This window comes from Schistocerca piceifrons, chromosome 3 (assembly GCF_021461385.2).
Source record: "Schistocerca piceifrons isolate TAMUIC-IGC-003096 chromosome 3, iqSchPice1.1, whole genome shotgun sequence".
NCBI classification, from domain to species: Eukaryota; Metazoa; Arthropoda; class Insecta; order Orthoptera; family Acrididae; genus Schistocerca; species Schistocerca piceifrons.
Genome location: NC_060140.1, coordinates 138,637,831 through 138,655,511, shown reverse-complemented (window position 1 = coordinate 138,655,511; position 17,681 = coordinate 138,637,831). Strand labels below are relative to the sequence as shown.

Here is a 17,681-nt window from a genome sequence, read left to right as displayed (position 1 = left end):
TCTCAGGAAATTCTCCTTTAAGGTAAGGCCGATATTTGATTCTAGTAGAATACTCTGCCTGCGTTATTCTACTTTTATGTCCTCTTTGTTTCGTCCGTCGTATGTTATTCTGCTTCCAGGAAGGGAGATTTCCTTAATTTCGTCTACTTCGTGGTCACTGGTTTATCGCTAAGCTTATTTCTGCTACACCTCAACCGCTCCATTTTTCTTCCTTTTTCTCACAATCCATGTTCTGTACTCGCTGGACTGTTCATTCCATTCAGTGGGTCCTGTAGTTCAGGAAACGTATTCGCAATTGCGAATTTGTGGCGAACCGGGACTCGAACTCGGATTCCCACTTCAAGCGAGCGGTCATCTTCACCGCTTCTGCTATACACCCACGAATCACGGCAACCCCAAACTTCCATACGTCGTCACCCATGTGTCACAACCTGCATTCGTACGTTACGTATATTCCGTCCAAGAAGGGCGTGTTTATTGGGAGTTGAGGACCTGGTATTGGCAAATAAATACGGAATGCATTTTCGAAGGAATACTGCATCGAACACAGGCATTGCTGTTTCGAATTTATTGACCAATACCAGGCCCTTCCTAGACGCGAATATACGTAACGTACGAGAGCAGGTTGTGACACATAGATGACGACACATGGAAGATTGGGTCTGACCGTGATTCGTTGACAGACAGCCGAAGCGGTTAAGGTGACCGCTCGCGAAAAACGGGAAATTCGGGTTCGAGTCACGGTCTCGCACAAATTTTTGTCGTCATTCCAATATACAGCCAATGATGGTTCATATTCGAAATTGCGAATAAATTTCCTTTATTTCTTGACCGCTATGGTCGCTGGATTGTCTGTTCCTTCGGACATGCATGCATATCCGACGAAGCATTGCATTGTACACAGGCACCGCTATTTCGTAGGTCGTGTAGTCACTTTCACTGAGGGTAGTAATGTTATCAGCGAAAATTATCAGTGACATCCATCCATCACGCATTTAATCCCACCTCTGAATCGGTGACATCCACACATCGTGCGTTTTAATCCCACCTTTGAATCTTTCTTTTATTTGCGACATTGTTCCTTCGACGCATAGATTAATGGGAGGAGCTCACCGGCACACGATTTTCAAATTGAGTACTTCATTCTTGGTCTTCCATTCTTTGTTTCTCTCTTGGTCTATCCGCGGGTTAGCCGTGAAGTATGAGGCATCTTGCCACTGTTCGCGCGGCTCTGCCCATCGGAGGTTCGAGTCCTCCCTTGGGCATGGGTGTGTGTATTGTCGTTAGCGTAAGTTAGTTTCATTAAGTAGTGCGTAAGCCTAGGGACCGATGACCTCAGCAAGTTGGTCCCACAGTCCTTACCACAACTTTCCAAATTCCGTTCTGGTGATCTTAGCATGCTGTCCACAACAACAGCTTCATGAGCACGCGAGTTATCATCCATCAAGATGAAACTGACACCAAACTGTTGGCTATGCAGTCCCGTTGTTGGTTGCAGAATCTCGTCCCTGTACCGTAGAGCAGTGAGAGTACCGTCAACAACCACGAGAGGTGTTCGGTGGCCCCTTGTAATGCCACCCCAGAACACCACTCCACCACAGGGCGCGCGGGATTAGCCGAGCGGTCTGAGGCGCTGCAGTCGTGGACAGTGCGGCTGGTCCCGGCGGAGGTTCGAGTCTTCCCTCGGGCATGGGTGTTTGTGTTTGTCCTTAGGATAATTTAGGTTAAGTAGTGTGTAAGCTTAGAGACTGATGACCTTAGCAGTTAAGTCCCATAAGATTTCACACACATTTTTTGAACCACTCCACCACCACTTTGTTGCACATGTGGGACGCAGTGTTGGAGGTGTTAGATCTAATCGGGTTGTTTCCAAACACTTCGTCTGCGTTTGTCATGGTACAGGTACGAGATTAGTCAATAAACAACGCCCAGCGACAATACTGGGGCGTCCATTCAGCACAATTTCTTGCCCATTTGTAAAGGAGACATTGGTTTTATGCGATACACATCCTATAAAATCTTATAACGTCGAATTCAATTCTGGAGCATTCAGCCTACCGTTCCTTTGACTCCAAAGTTGTGGATGTGATCATCCTGCGCACCTGTAGAAAGTGGACGGCCTATACAGTGAAGCCCTCAACACTGTCTTGTCAATTCGAACCGATTCCGCGTCGGTACGACACTTTGACTCCGGTACATAAGTCGAGGAACCTCCCTGATTGGCAAGCCTTCTGCACCTAACGTGGTGATGTGGATTCGAACGTGTCGCCACTGTCTTTCGAGGCGTGGTGGATATTTACTCTACTGTTGCACTGGCGTCTTTAATGCGTCCCTACTGGTTCTTTACTTCCAAGTGAAATGCTACAATCGCTTCGAGTAAGTCGTTCTACTCCTAGGTAGCGCACATAGTAACTGTGTGTGTGTGTTTGTTTACAAACAACGTCGGTACAGGAACAGTTACAGTAGCAGCACAGCTGAACTACATATCAGTGTGTTGCAAGAGGAAACTTGGTTAGTTTTCACAAACACTGTTATTTACAGTACGGCCTCTTTCATTTAGGGTGTGCAGCGTCTCCTTGAATTACCAGTCACGCCTGCTGATGGTGAAGTTACCCTTTTCTCGAAGCCGTTGCGTAATTGTGGCGAAGAGGGTATGCCCTGTGCTCCGACGTTGTGGATAACGATCTTAATAAAGGCTACGAGGAGCTCTTCCATTACCGTAAGCTTCGCCATACAGATGGCTCATGCCGGGGTGTTCTGCAAACGTGTACTCAACCATGTTGCTCTAATACTCTCAGACACGAGGAAGAAGCTCGAATCAGGTCAGAGTGGCAGGGTAGACGTCAAATGACATCAGCCGATCCACCGTAAGCATTTCCCGTTGTAACTACCCTGTTGAGTACGTACCTAGCAAACATGTTTTGAAACGGCTGTAGCTACTCATTCCCCTCTACAAGTCTTAGAAGTATGTAACGGATATTTGCGAACACCCTGTATATCCTTCTATCAGTAACATTACATTCTCTCCCGACCACTCAATCATTCACACAGCTCATTTCAGCCATTAAAGTAAATCGTATGCAAAACATCTCTTTCCTACTAGCTTCGAAACGGAGAAGGTGCGAACATCCTTTGATTGTTCGCTGAAAGACCGACGACGACTGGGACACGAGCGAGCACCAGCGAATGCAAATCGAACGCGGCCGAATTAGAGTGCGCCTACAGTTTGCACTAGAGACCATTCGCTGATGCTCACTCGCTTGTGTTCGCTCCGGTGTAAACCGAGCTTTAGATTAGTGATTAATGTTACTGCACATTGTTTGCGTGGAGGTGTGCGTACGAGAGGGATTATATATGCTTGTGCTGAATTATTTGTGACTGGTTTGTTTCAGAGAAACCGGGCATGCTGGACCTGAAAGGCAAGGCCAAGTGGGAGGCATGGTCTGGCAAGAAGGGCATGTCTCAGGACGAGGCCAAGGAGAAGTACATTACATTCGTCAGGGACACGCTCGAGCCCAAGTACAAGTGATCCAATGTTTTTGTTATAACCAAATAAAATAAACATTTATTATCGTTCATAGTTATTTCTGTCCCGAACAAGTACCAATAAAATCCTCACCCTACGCTTACCTCGGTGGACTGTAATTCCTTAAATTTTCTGAATGTAGAGCAGCATGATGTTCTAAGATAACCATCACTATACGGATAAACCCCACGTTTCGGCCATGTTTGCACCGGCCTTGCTCTGGGTCGAGTGATGGACATTGTAGTGTACTGTTTTTTTCTTCATACTTCCGTTCTCTACCCCTTGGGTAGAGCGAGCTGTTTGAGATAGTACCTATTGAACAGTCCAGTTCTATTCATCCGGTACCAGGCTGGGCTATGTGACAGTGGGGCGCAGAAGGAGCCCAAGTTGTAATATGTGAGAGGAAGGGCATCCACTCATCTCTACCACTAACATTGCCAAATCCAGAGTAACATGCAGACCCCGTCACGACGAGGTCAAGAAAAAGGAATAAAAAAAGACTGAGAAATATGTTACGGTACTATCACTAGAGCCAGCCAGTTTCACAACTCGTACGGGATTTTTGTAGTGGTTTCTTCATCGAAATGCTATTAATGTTGTCTTCTAAGCACATAAGTTAGTCAAAGATAAGGCCTAATGCACATTTTCCAATCATTTTAACATTCAGAATACTAACACCTGGGTCTGCTGGAAGTTAACTGAATTAATAAAAACATGAACTGAAGTACTCTGTTTCTGATTGTATGCCAGAGCTGCGATAATAAGTCAACAGTCGTTAAGTTAAAGCAAAGCTGCACCGCAATAAAAAGTAATTGTCATAACGAAAAGGGAAGTATTTCATACTGTGAAAGTTAGTAATCTGACAGCGAGAATTTTCAACAGTATAAACTGCCTGAGTAATTAACTTGGACATGAAACCTAGAGTGATTGGCTTTGCAAAATTTGATCACAAAAACTGTGTCTAAATAACGTAAGTTGGTCCCGATTGAATAAATTAAAAAAATGATAATATTTTCTCCTTACCTCTATTCTGCGCAAATCTGGATAACGCGTTGCAGTACTACTGTCTTGCGCGCCGCTATGCTAAAGGTGCAAATTATTGTATCTATACAGAGATAATCGAGAGGTGCAATGAGTTCTTTGTTAATTGCAAATCGAACATACTTGGTTGGGTCATCCATTAAAAAGAATTGTAAGAAAAAGGTTGGTAATGAAATATGCGCAGAAATAACACTGTTTTTTTGAATATTGAGACAAAGTGCTCAAGGCAGATTTTAAATTTAATGAACTTCTTAACATCCAAACAATACAGTTTCCTAACTCTCAAATCTAACAACTTTGAGTACAATAACCAAGTTCGTTCGATGGCGCAGCAATAGTGAAAAAAATAACATTGTTATTGTATTTACCTGACATTCCATTAGATTTCTTCCTTCACAAATCAGTTTTATAATCATGTCGATTGAACAAAATAATAAACTTACACATTAAATTTGAATCATAATATTCCCGTGGCTTCGTCACTAACACAGGTTAACATCATCAGCCTAACTCTCACACACCTGAACTTCGACTCTGTCTCAACCACAGCTAAACAATGTCTGGTTCCACTGCACCCTAGCGCAGTTCAAAGTTGTTAGCTAACTTCTGCGATGCAGCTTACAACATCGATGCTCGCTCACAATCGATTCAGATACCAAAAATTCATATAAAAAATTATATATGACACCTATCACTGTGAGCCCCCATAACATTGCTATTAGATCTTTCCGACGAAGGTTTTTCGTGAACATAGGTTTGGGAAAACTTGATTATATTTTAGGACCTGAAAATCTCCTGCAGCTTAGCATCAGTATCACACTAAGCCACTTGCCGAGCTGCTGGACACTCTACAGCTTTCAACGCGCAGCAACCTCTGTATCGATATCAGCATACCATGATGTACATCTTGGAACCTCAATTTCACGTTGTTCTTTAATGGTGTGGCCATGACTCAGGGAACAAGAGGTCTGCAGCTCAAACATGGCTTGTCCGATATGTCAATTATTCCATATTATTCATTTGTTTCTCACAGGAACACGGACCACATAAGAAATTAACAAATACACCAAAAAGGGTAAGGGTGGCAGCCATTTTAATGTAAAAACTGTAGGCAATTATGAAGCAACAGATTTATGTACCAGTTTCAAGACCATACGGCTAATAAACAAGGTAGCTCACACATATAACAGTATGACGTCGGTCGAAATATTCGACGTTTCATGGCGGTGGCAACGACAGACGACTCAACCCTAGTGGGACTGCGTACTCAACGCCGCAACTGCAGATCATACGGCCAACTACTGTTTTATACATTGGTCGACGCTTCAGAAGGTAAGGCATCATCACAGGACATCTTAAAGGACTATAAGTCTCACGACTTGTCAGGGTCTGATATAAATCCAAGCTAAGTTTTGTATGAATTTAGACACGCAAAAAGAATTTGACTCAGTACCACACCAGCGCTTATTAACAGTAGTTCTTTCTAACTGCATATGAAACAGTATTTGTTAGTAGAACTGTGTTGAGACAATATCTGTTCATGTTCTACATTGACGCCCAGGCAGAAAATATTAACCGTAATCTTAGGCCCGTTTCACACTGGAACACTGGTGACTGTCACCGACGAAGGTGACCATCTTAGTTTGTTTGAACTGGAGCGTTCACACCGGAACACTATACTGTCTTACCGAGCCACTGTGACCCAGCAGTGACTCATCCTCGCCACATGTGACGGACAAGGTCACTGTGCTCCCAGCAGTCACCGCCGTATATGCATTAGATTGAACTGGAGTGTTCACACTGGAACACTGATCACAGACACAGCGCTGCAGATTTGCCAACTGACAGCCAGTCATTTCTGAGACAGTGGCGAGAAATATTCATTGTACATTGTACTGTACACACTGTACCCATGAGTTTAGATTTAATTAACACAGAAGATTTTGTAAGTGAAGTAGAAAGCCGTCTTGCGATTTGGGATGTGAAAAGCGATGACTATAGCAACAAACTGATGAAAACGAGTGCGAGGCAAGAAATTATAACGAAGTTTGTGCCTGATTTCAATGAGAAGAGCAAGGACAAGAAAAACAGAATTGGTAAGTTTTATGTCCTTTTTTCAAATTTAATACCTTATTTTACGAACCATAAAAGGCAAGCGAATTTTAGTTGCTACCTCTGTACGAGTCCATTTCACTAGCTAATCAGTTGGCAATACCTGCGGTATCGGACACCAGTGATCAGAGTGTGTTCACCACAGTCACGGGTGACCATCACTGGCGACCATCACCAGTGTCGCAGTGTGAAACGGGCCCTAAACTTTCGAAAATGATGCAATTAACAGTGGTAAAGTACTTTGACATAAATTGGCAATTAATGTGGATATGAGTTGGAAGCAATCACAGTTTTTTTTTTTAAATTTTGATCAGATTTATTTTCTGTACCATTTAGTAGTTTCCAGCCACTGCAGGCTACTCAATACATGGAGGTGTTACAGGAACATTATACCGTGGACCATATGCAGCTGGAAGCAGTGATCGTGGCGCCGGCGAAAATAATGGAAATTTGGTTACTGGTAACGAAAAATGTTTAAAATGGAAAGAACTTACGTTTTAGGATTCTGTACTAAAATATAACAATTATTTTTGTCTTATTGACTTTTCTTGCCTGTAAATAAATTTTCGTCATATTTACTATCAAAAACGGTCTTGATCACAATTTATTTATTACGGTACCGGTTTCGACCACTACTGTGATCTTCAGACCAATGAGAGAATCCAGCAGAAGGAGGTTGTTACTCATTGGTCTGAAGACGGTCACAGTAGTGATCGAAACCGGTCACCGTAATAAATAAATTGTGATCAAGACCGTTTTTGATAGTAAATATTTGTAACACATTGATCACTGTTCACTCCCATAATGTATTAAAAAGTAAATTTTCCTCAGTCCCGCTGACACCACAGTTATTGCGTGCAGCTACCCATGGTCCACCATATAATGTTCCTGCAACACCTCCATCTAATAATGAGCAGGCAGTGGCTCGAAAACCAGTTAACGGTGCAGAAAATAAATGATTACAAAATTCAACAAACAAACCACTGGTTGCATATTTTAAACACGTAAGTTGTCGATTTGAAATTCGTGCAAAGATTGGCAACTCGCTTTAAATGTTCATAAATGTGAAACTATGCGCTTCACCAAACTCAAAAATGCAGTTTTCTACTATTTCAATATCAACGAGACACAATTACATCAGTCAGCTTATACAAATGCCCCGGTGTAACAGTTTGTGGGGATGTGAAATGGAATTCAGTCTTAGGAAAATGAACTTTAAGAATTCGGTTCGTTGGCAGAAGTGTGCGGAGCCCATACCAAACAGGGTACACTGAAAATCCACAAAGGACAGTATGAACTTGCCGCAGGTTTGTTAGACACAGGACAGAGCTGCATGGAAACGCTGAAATATGTCTAGAAGATAGACACCAACCATTTAGCTGAAACCTATTTACGAAGTTCTAAGAATCAGCATTAAGCGAAGATTCTAGGTACTACATACAGTCCCCAGCATATCGCTCCGTAGAGCTTGCAAAGATTAAACTAATTAAAGATGTACAAAGCCATTTAAGTTCTAATTCTTCTAGCACTACATATGTGGTGGTATGAGAACAAATACAAATACACTACTGGCCATTAAAATTGCTACACGAAGAAGAAATGCAGATGATAAACGGGTATTCATTGGACACATATATTGTACTAGAACTGACACGTGATTACATTTTCACGCAATTTGGGTGCATAGATCTTGAGAAATCAGTACCCAGAACAACCACGTCTGGCCGTAATAATGGCCTTGATACGCCTGGGCATTGAGTCAGAGCTTGGATGACGTGTACAGCTTCAACACGATACCACAGTTCATCAAGAGTAGTGACAGGCGTATTGTGATCAGCCAGTTGCTCGGCCACCATTGACCAGACGTTTTCAATTGGTGAGAGATCTGGAGAATCTGCTGGCCAGGGCAGCAGTCGAACATTTTCTGTATCCAGAAAGGCCCGTACAGGACCTGCAACATGCGGTCGTGCATTATCCTGCTGAAATGTAGGGTTTCGCCGAAATCGAATGAAGGGTAGACCCACGAGTCGTAACACATCTGAAATGTAATGTCCACTGTTCAAAGTGCCGTCAATGCGAACAAGAGGTGACAGAGACGTGTAACCAATGGCACCCCATACCATCACGCCGGGTGATACGCCAGTATGGCGATGACGAATACACGCTTCCAATGTGCGTTCACGGCGATGTCGCCACACACGGATGCGACCACCATGATGCTGTAAACAGAACCTGGATTCATCCACAAAAATGACGTTTTGCCATTCGTGCACCCAGGTTCGTCGTTGAGTACACCATCGCAGGCGCTCCTGTCTGTGATGCAGCGTCAAGGGTAACCGCAGCCATGGTCTCCGACTTGATAGTCCATGCTCCTGCAAACGTCGTCGAACTGTTCGTGCAGATGGTTGTCGTCTTGCAAACGTCCCCATCTGTTGACTCAGGGTTCGAGACGTGGCTGCACGATCCGTTACAGCCATGCGGATAAGATGCCTGTCATCTCGACTGCTAGTGATACGAGGCCGTTGGGATCCAGCACGGCGTTCCGTATTACCCTCCTGAACTCACCGATCCCATATTCTGCTAACAGACATTGGATCTCGACCAACGCGAGCAGCAATGTCGCGATACGATAAACCGCAATCGCGATAGGCTACAATCCGACCTTTATCGAAGTGGAAAACCTGATGGTACGCATTTCTCCTCGTTACACGAGGCATCACAACAACGTTTCACCGGGAAACGCCGGTCAACTGCTGTTTGTGTATGAGAAATCGGTTGGAAACTTTCCTCATGTCAGCACGTTGTAGGTGTCGCCACCGGCGGCAACCTTGTATGAATGCTCTGAAAAGTTAATCATTTACATATCACAGCATCTTCTTCCTGTTGGTTAAATTTCGCGTATGTAGCACGTCATCTTCGTGGTGTAGCAATTAATGGCCAGTAGTGTATTTGGTGCTATGTGAAGTACGCTTCGCCATGCAATTCACAGTTGTGTTTGGATGTCAGTGCAGGTATAGCGAGGAACAGAAATTTAATTATGGAAACATAATCATACAAACAAATGATATAACCTGGGGGGTACCATCAGACCTCGACATTCTAGATATCCACTCTCAATGTAATTTCAATAAGCTCCCTCTCCCCGTCATTACATAACCCGTGCTTCTCAACCTAACATACTTTTACCTTTCCCTTCCCTGGTCCTCCTACTTACAGACAGTGAGCCTGAGGACCCTATGCGCTAACTCTCAGCACCATTCCCTTTTGTCCTGAGCTTCCCGTACACCTGCTAATCCTGTCTGCTCAGTCCTCTACCACTAAGGTGACAGCCACGACAGCAACATCGCGACTGTTCCCGCCGTCACTGCTTTCAGCAATTGCTCCATCACCCGCATCCTCAGCAAGCACCAACCCCATCTAAATTTATGCCATACTCCTCTGTATCATTCTGCGGATGTTGTTGTTGTTGTAGTTGTTGTGCTCCTCAGTCCTGAGACTGGTTTGACGCAGCTCTCCATGCTACTCTATCCTGTGCAAGCTTCTTCATCTCCCAGTAACTACCGCAACTTACGTCCTTCTGAATCTGCTTAGTGTATTCATCTCTTGGTCTCCCTCTACGATTTTTATCCTCCACGCTGCCCTCCAGTACTAAATTGGTGATCCCTAGATGCCTCAGACCATGTCCAACCAACCGATCCCTTCTTCTAGTCAAGTTGTGCCACAAACTTCTCCCCAATCCTATTCAATACTTCCTCATTAGTTATGTGATCTATCCGTCTAATCTTCAGCATTCTTCTGTAGCACCACATTTCGAAAGTTTCTATTCTCTTCTTGTCTAAACTATTTATCGTCCACGTTTCACTTCCATACATGGGTGGCTACACTCCATACAAATAGTTTCAGAAAAGATTTCCTGACACTTAAATCTATACTCGATGTTAACAAATTTCTCTTTTTCAGAAACGCTTTCCTTGCCATTGCCAGTCTACATTTTATATTCTCTGTACTTAGACCATCATCAGTTATTTTGCTCCCCAAATAGCAAAACACATTTACTACTTTAAGTGTCTCATTCCCTAATCTAATTCCATCAGCATCATTCGACTTAAATCGACTACATTCCATTATCCTCGTTTTGCTTTTATTGATGTTCATCTTATATCCTCCTTTCAAGACACTATCCATTCCGTTCAACTGCTCTTCCAAGTCCTTTGCTGTCTCTGACAGAATTACAATGCCATCGGCGAACCTCAAAGTTTTTATTTCTTCTCCGTGGATTTTAATACCTACTCCGAATTTTTCTTTTGTTTCCTTTACTGCTTGCTCAATATACAGATTGAATAACATTGGAGAGAGGCTACAACCCTGTCACACTCCCTTCCCAACCACTGCTTCCCTTTCATGCGCCTCGACTCTTATAACTGCCATCTGGTTTCTGTACAAATTGTAAATAGCCTTTCGCTCCCTGTATTTTACCCCCGCCACCTTCAGAATTTGAAAGAGAGAATTCCAGTCAACATTATCAAAAGCTTTCTCTAAGTCTAAAAATGCTAGAAACGTAGGTTTGCCTTTCCTTAATCTAGCTTCTAAGATAAGTCGTAGGGTCAGTGTTGCCTCACGTGTTCCAACATTTCTACGGAATCCAAGCCGATCTTCCCCAAGGTCGGCTTATTCTGTGGATATGTTTGATGAAAGACATTTTTGGAAACACTCTTTGCAGCTGTACAGACTTTATTAAAATGCGCTGCTAGTTACAGGTATGCAGAGCATCTGTGATAACACATTCTAGGGGTGGGAAACTATTCGGAGCTTAAATTAATTCTCGCTGTTGACGAAGAGTGTGCAGCAGTTGTACAAGTGCAGCCACACGACGCCTGTTTAACAGTAGAAACATAAGGCTTTTCAGATTTTTGTGTGACTTTCAAGTGGACCGAAAAGAACACAACTAAGTAGTGCCTTCAATATTTCCGGTTGTGCACTTACAATGTAGCATTTGCAGGAAGTGTTTTTGCGGGAAGTGTTATTCTTTTGCTTTTATCCCAAGAAATCTGCTGCGGAAAATCATCGTTAGCTAGTGGATGCGGATGGAGAACATGCTCTGTCTGAAACAACGAGCACAGATTGGTTTCGACAGTTCAAAGACAACAGTTTTGAGGTGAGTGACAAAACGGTTGCTGGTCGGTGTGGTGTAGCACCAGCTGCTGTACCTGGGTCAAGCGGTGGATGCTGAACGCTACACAGCATTATTGGTACTCAGTTTGAATGGCGCACTTAAAGACAAACGCACACAGTATGCTCAGAGACATGACAAAGTCACTCTGCTTCACGTCAGTGCCAAACCACATGTTGCAAACCAAGTGAAGGAAACCTTGAAGAGACATATTCACCACAAACTGCCCCTCCCGTGGTCCCTGCAGCATGGCATTTGTGAACAACACCTCACATTTTTAAAACTTCCAAAACTGTTTCCATGAGAGGCTCACCTCAAATGAACCTGTTTTTTTATCGTGGTATCTATTTGCTACGCGAAAAATGGGAAAAGGTTGCAGCTGCTGAAGGACACTGCTTTCAGTAAATTATCTTACATAATTCTATTACAATACACTTGTTTTTTCTGTCCAGCAAACAGTGAGAATTAATTCAAGTTCCCAATACTATCGCTACATACTAACAACCTTTTGAAACTCACGAATATATTCCTTTACGAAGTAATTCTGAATAAAATTTGATCGTGATTTCGTGTGTTTTGCGTGACGGATGAGAGATAAGAAATAAGCCCTAAATATGTCCCGGTGAATAGGTATTGTCCACAATTTTTGCCGGTTATCATTGTAATTATCATTCAACAGTTGGCAGCATTGGTATGCGGCAGGTACTGGCTTCTTCCGTAGCCTTTTCTGTTGTTACAGTGTAAAATATGAAACCCTGCGCAGACCGTGCAGTCATTGAATTCTTGATAGCAGAAGATGTCACCCCAAACGAGATTCATCAGAGAATTAAAGCAGTTTATGGTGATTGTGTTGATGTGAATACTGTGCGTCGTTAGGCGAGTAAGTTTAAAGATTTTGAGGCGGGAACATCTGACCTGCGTGACAGACAAAGAGTTGGACGTCCTGTGACAGCAACCACCGAGTTTCACAAGCAAAATGTTGACAGATTGATTCAGGACGATCTTCGTATCACTCAGAGAGAAATTGCAAGCACAATCGGCATTTCGCAAGAACGAGTGGATCACATTACTGCTTTGCTTGGCTATCGGAAGATCTGTGCACGATGGGTATCCCGGATGCTGACTCCTGAAATGAAAGTGCACAGACTTGAAATTTGAAGATGACGCATTTCTCCATCCAATTGGGTACACCATTAGGACCCGTAGACGAAACGTCGGTCTATGGAATATCAACACAAAGACTCGCCCCAGAAAAAGAAATTCAAGACGCAGCCCTCAGCTGGAAGAATCATGGCCACAGTTTTCTGGGACGCAGTTGGTGTTATCCATGTTCATTTCCATGATCGTGGAACAACAATAAATTCAGAGCGTCACATCACAACGCTGCGAACTCTGAAACGACGGCTAACAAGGGTCTGAAAGAAAAAGGCAAATGTTTTCCTGCAGGATGACAATGCCAAACCACACTCTTCACGTGCCACCACAGCAGAGCTTCAGAGACTGGATATCAACAAAGTACGGCATTCCCCATACAGTCCAGATTTAGCACCGTCTGACTTCCATCTGTTCCCGATAATGAAAAACGATCTGCAGGGACATCATTAAGCTTCTGATGAAGACGTTGAGAGAACGGTGAGACTGTGGTTGCGTAAACAGAGTGTCGACTTTTTCCGTGACGGCTTCAGAAAACTTGTTCATCTTTGGCAGAAATGTATCCAATTGGTATTGGTAATTAAAGATCACATTCTAAGGATTATTTCTGTGTTTGATTTATTAAAATATCTCCATCCAAACCCAGTTAATGAAGGTGGAGGTATTACTTTTCATTCAACCCTCGTATATATGAGTACATATATTTATGTAATAGTTAAGACTTCTTTGTTTTCATCAGGCTTTTGGTACATCAGAATAACTTACACCGTTATTTGTTTTATTTGTTTCTGCTTAAAAGGTTCAGACGAACAAAATACATCGAAAAATTTAAAACTTTGCGGCTTCTTACAATAATCGAAACACAATACTCTAGACAGTGCAACCTGGGGTTACCTCTTAAGGTAGTCTTGTGTGTATTGAAACGTGCCTGCGTGCTAATACACTGAAGAGCCAAAGAAACTGGCATACCTGCCTAATATCGTGAAGGGACCCCGCGAGCACGCAGAAGTGCCGTAACACGACATGGCATGGACTCGACTAATGTCTGAAATAGTGCTGGAGGGAATTGACACAATGAATTCTGCACGGCTGTCCATAAATCCGTAAGAGTACGACGGGGTGGAGATCTCTTGTGCACAGTACGTTGTAAGGCATCCCATATATGCTCAATAATGTTCATGTCTGTAGAGTTTGGTGGACAGCGGAAGTGTTTAAACTCAGATGAGTGTTCCTAGAGCCACCCTGCAGCAATTCTGGGTCGGTGAGGTGTCGCATTGTCCTGCTGGAACTGCCGAAGTTCGTCGGAATGCACAATGGACATGATTGGATGCATGTGATCAGACAGGATGCTTACGTACGCGTCACCTGTCAGTGTCGTATCTAGACCAATCAGGGGTCCCATATCACTCCAACTGCACACGCCCCACATCATTACAGAGCCTCCACCAGCTTGAACAAACCCCTGCTGACATGCATGGTCCATGGATTCATCAGGTTATCTCCATACCAGTACACGTCCATCCGCTCGATACAATTTGAAACGAGACTCGTCCGACCAGGCAACATCTTTCCAGTTATCAACAGTCCAATGTCGGTGTTGACGGACCCAAGCGAGGCGTGAAGCTTTGTATCGTGCACTGATCAAGGGAACATGATGGGCCTTTGACTCCGAAAGCCCATATCGATGATGTTTCGTTGAATGGTTCGCAGCTGACACTTGTTGGTGCCCCAGAATTGAAATCTGCAGCAATTTGCTGAAGGGTTGCACTTCTGTCACGCTGAACGATTCTCTTCAGTCGTTGGTGGTCCCGTTCTTGCAGGATCTTTTTCCGACCGCAGCGATGTCGGAGATTTGAAGCTCTACCGGATTCCTGATATTCACGGTACACTCGTGAACTGATCATACGCGAAAATCTCCACTTCATCGCTGCCTCGGAGATGCTGTGCACATCGTTCGTGGGTTGACTTTAACACCACGTTCAAACTCACTTATATCTTTAAAACCTGCCATTATGGAAGCAGTAACCGATCAAACAATTGCGCCAGACACTTGTTGTCTTACGTAGGCGTTGTCGATCGCAGCACCGTATTCTCCCTTTTTACATATCTCTGTATTTGAATACGCATGCCTATGCCAGTTTCTTTGGCGCCTCAGTGTATGTAGATATCTGTTTCGCGGTGAAAGCGTTTGCGTATCGTGTAAATGAGGCTAAAATGTTTAAACAGATAAGCATTGGAATCGAGAAAAACGTAGAAATAGCGTAACAAATCACACCTGGGCTGGCAAAAGAGATTCGAAGGACGAGGAATCAAACCGAGACGGCCCATGCCTTCCCAAGTCTGTCACACGGCGAGCAGACATTTTTTAAAGAAATGCCTTATAACTGCTCAGTTGAATTACATTATTACTTATTGCACCCATGGTGAAATGAGCTGTGAGCGTACTGGCTCGATGTTACTATGAGCTCAAATATCTTTCAGTTAATTAGCTCAGGAGAAAGTTAAAATTTTGCTGCATTGAGTTTCCCCGGATTGGTCCCCTAGTATTTGAGGGTGTTAAGAGGCGTACTGGAGGGATTTTTATACAGCTGTGTCTGGGGGAATTCGATCGCTTGGAAATAAAGAGATTGTAATAAACCTTAATTAAAGTTCTTTAAATGAGGACCCGCGCTTAGGTAGTTTCTCTGTTTTAGTCTAATAAAAACCCAGAGGCAAGCACGTTTAGATGCTGTCCTATACACGTACAGGATGTTCCAAGACTATCTTTACAACTATGAACGGGTATATTTCAGAAAAGGTAACTGAATGGTGGAGTTTGCAGCATAATGTTCACGCGCACACATGTAAAGTTTTTTTTTTCTTCTTATTTTCCGATGTTATTGAAAGGTCCCCCCCCCCTCCCCTTTCCAGCTGTTGGCACAGAATGTGGAATGACAGAGCAGATCTGACTATCAGGTCCTGCGTACTTTTCTTCAATCTTTGGAATGGACCTGCAGGGACAGTGAGCTCGCAAGACCCAACCGTCCGCGGGAAAACTGCTGCTTACGTGTTTCTGGGACGCACAAGGTCCAGTACTGGAACATTATGAGGAAAGGGGCACAACAATAAACAGTGTACGTTATAGTGAGATGCTTACTGCCAGGCTAAAGCCTGCAAATCGAAGCAAACGCCGAGGATTGCTGGCAAAAGGTGTTGTGTTGTTACACGACAACGCCCGTCCGCACACTGCAGCCCACACTGCTGAAACGCTCCAGAAACTCAAATTTGAAGTACTAGATCATCCTCCATACAGTCCCGATCTCGCCCCTTCTATCACTTGTTTGGTCCATTCAAACTTAGTTCAAATGGTTCAAATGGCTCCGAGCACTATGGCACTTAAATAATGAGGTCATCATTCCCCTAGAACTTAGAACTACTTAAACCTAACTAACCTAAGAACATCACACACATCCATGCCCGAGGCTGGATTCGAACCTGCGACAGTAGCGGTCGCGCGGTTCCAGACTGTAGTGCCTAGAACCGCTCGGCCACTTCGGCCGGCACTCAAACTAGCATTAAGGGGCTGTCGATTTGCCTCGGAGAAGCAGTGAAAGAAGTGGTGCATTCCTTGCTCGCGGCTCAACCGAGAGCCTTCTTTTATGAGGACATCAGGAAGTTTGTACAACGATGGACCAAATGGTTCAAATGGCTCTGAGCACTATGGGACTTAACGTCTGAGATCATCCATCCCCTAGAACTTAGAACTACTTAAACCTAACTAACCTAAGGACACCACACACATCCATGCCAGAGGCAGGATTCGAACCTGCGACCGTAGCAGCAGCATGTTTCCGGCCTGAAGCGCCTAGAACCGCTCGGTCACAGCGGCCGGTTTTGACCAAGATTTCTGGGGTTTCGAAGTTTTTGTCTGGGGTCAGCAAAGTGATGGCAGGCTTACCGCAGCAGTAGGGCAGATTAATTAGTTACTCGTTAATGGCACTTGGAACAACTTAATCCACAATATATGAATCAGTTTTAAATGACGAAAAGAAAAAATACTCCATTCAGTACATAATTAAGTGAACATGCATAATGCTTTTTTAACTTACTTGTGTTAGTATAACTAATGGAAGTATTGCAGGCTGGCTGCATTCAGAAGAATTAATCGAAACAAAATAAAACAAAAAATAAATAAAAATATATTCGATGGTTTCGTCTTGTGCTCGAATTAACACATTTATTACATTGAGCTACTATACTGTTTTCTGAATGCCAAACTCTTCATAAACATTCCCAATAAAATGTTGTACATATCAGTATAACACGTCACTTTTCATGTAATTTTCATAAACCTTGTTGTCTCATTCTAAAAATTTTTGCTGCTTTATCTTACTCATTGTCTTCAGGATTTATGTTATGAAAATGTTTCGATTTTAGCTTGTGATACAGTTACATGAGCTGTTTGCTGCTGCTATAGACCGCAGTATCAGCGCCATCTAGGCGCAGTTTTCTCAGTTTCTGTGCACTCATGAATGTTTTCCGTCAGTTGCATGTTTATCCGTTATTGGCCACACGCGCCACATCTGAAATGTGTATTATCCTATGTAGGACGAAGCCAGACGGCTGTTTTTACGAAAAGCAATTTTAATTATGACTAAACCTATTGGCGCCACATTATGATCGGCATGTACAACGGAAGCT

At 43.5% G+C, this 17,681-nt stretch overlaps 1 protein-coding gene across 1 annotated transcript in view; it reads left to right on the top strand.

Moving 5' to 3' along the window:
• The window catches only part of LOC124789709 (acyl-CoA-binding protein homolog), a 130,459-nt gene extending 126,883 nt beyond the window's left edge, over positions 1-3,576 (top strand). Inside the window, exon 4 of the mRNA XM_047257161.1 lies at positions 3,393-3,576. Within this exon, the coding sequence (XP_047113117.1) occupies positions 3,393-3,529 (137 nt within the window). The 3' untranslated portion in view covers positions 3,530-3,576. The remainder of the gene's footprint in view (positions 1-3,392) is intronic.
• Positions 3,577-17,681: the final 14,105 nt, after the last annotated feature.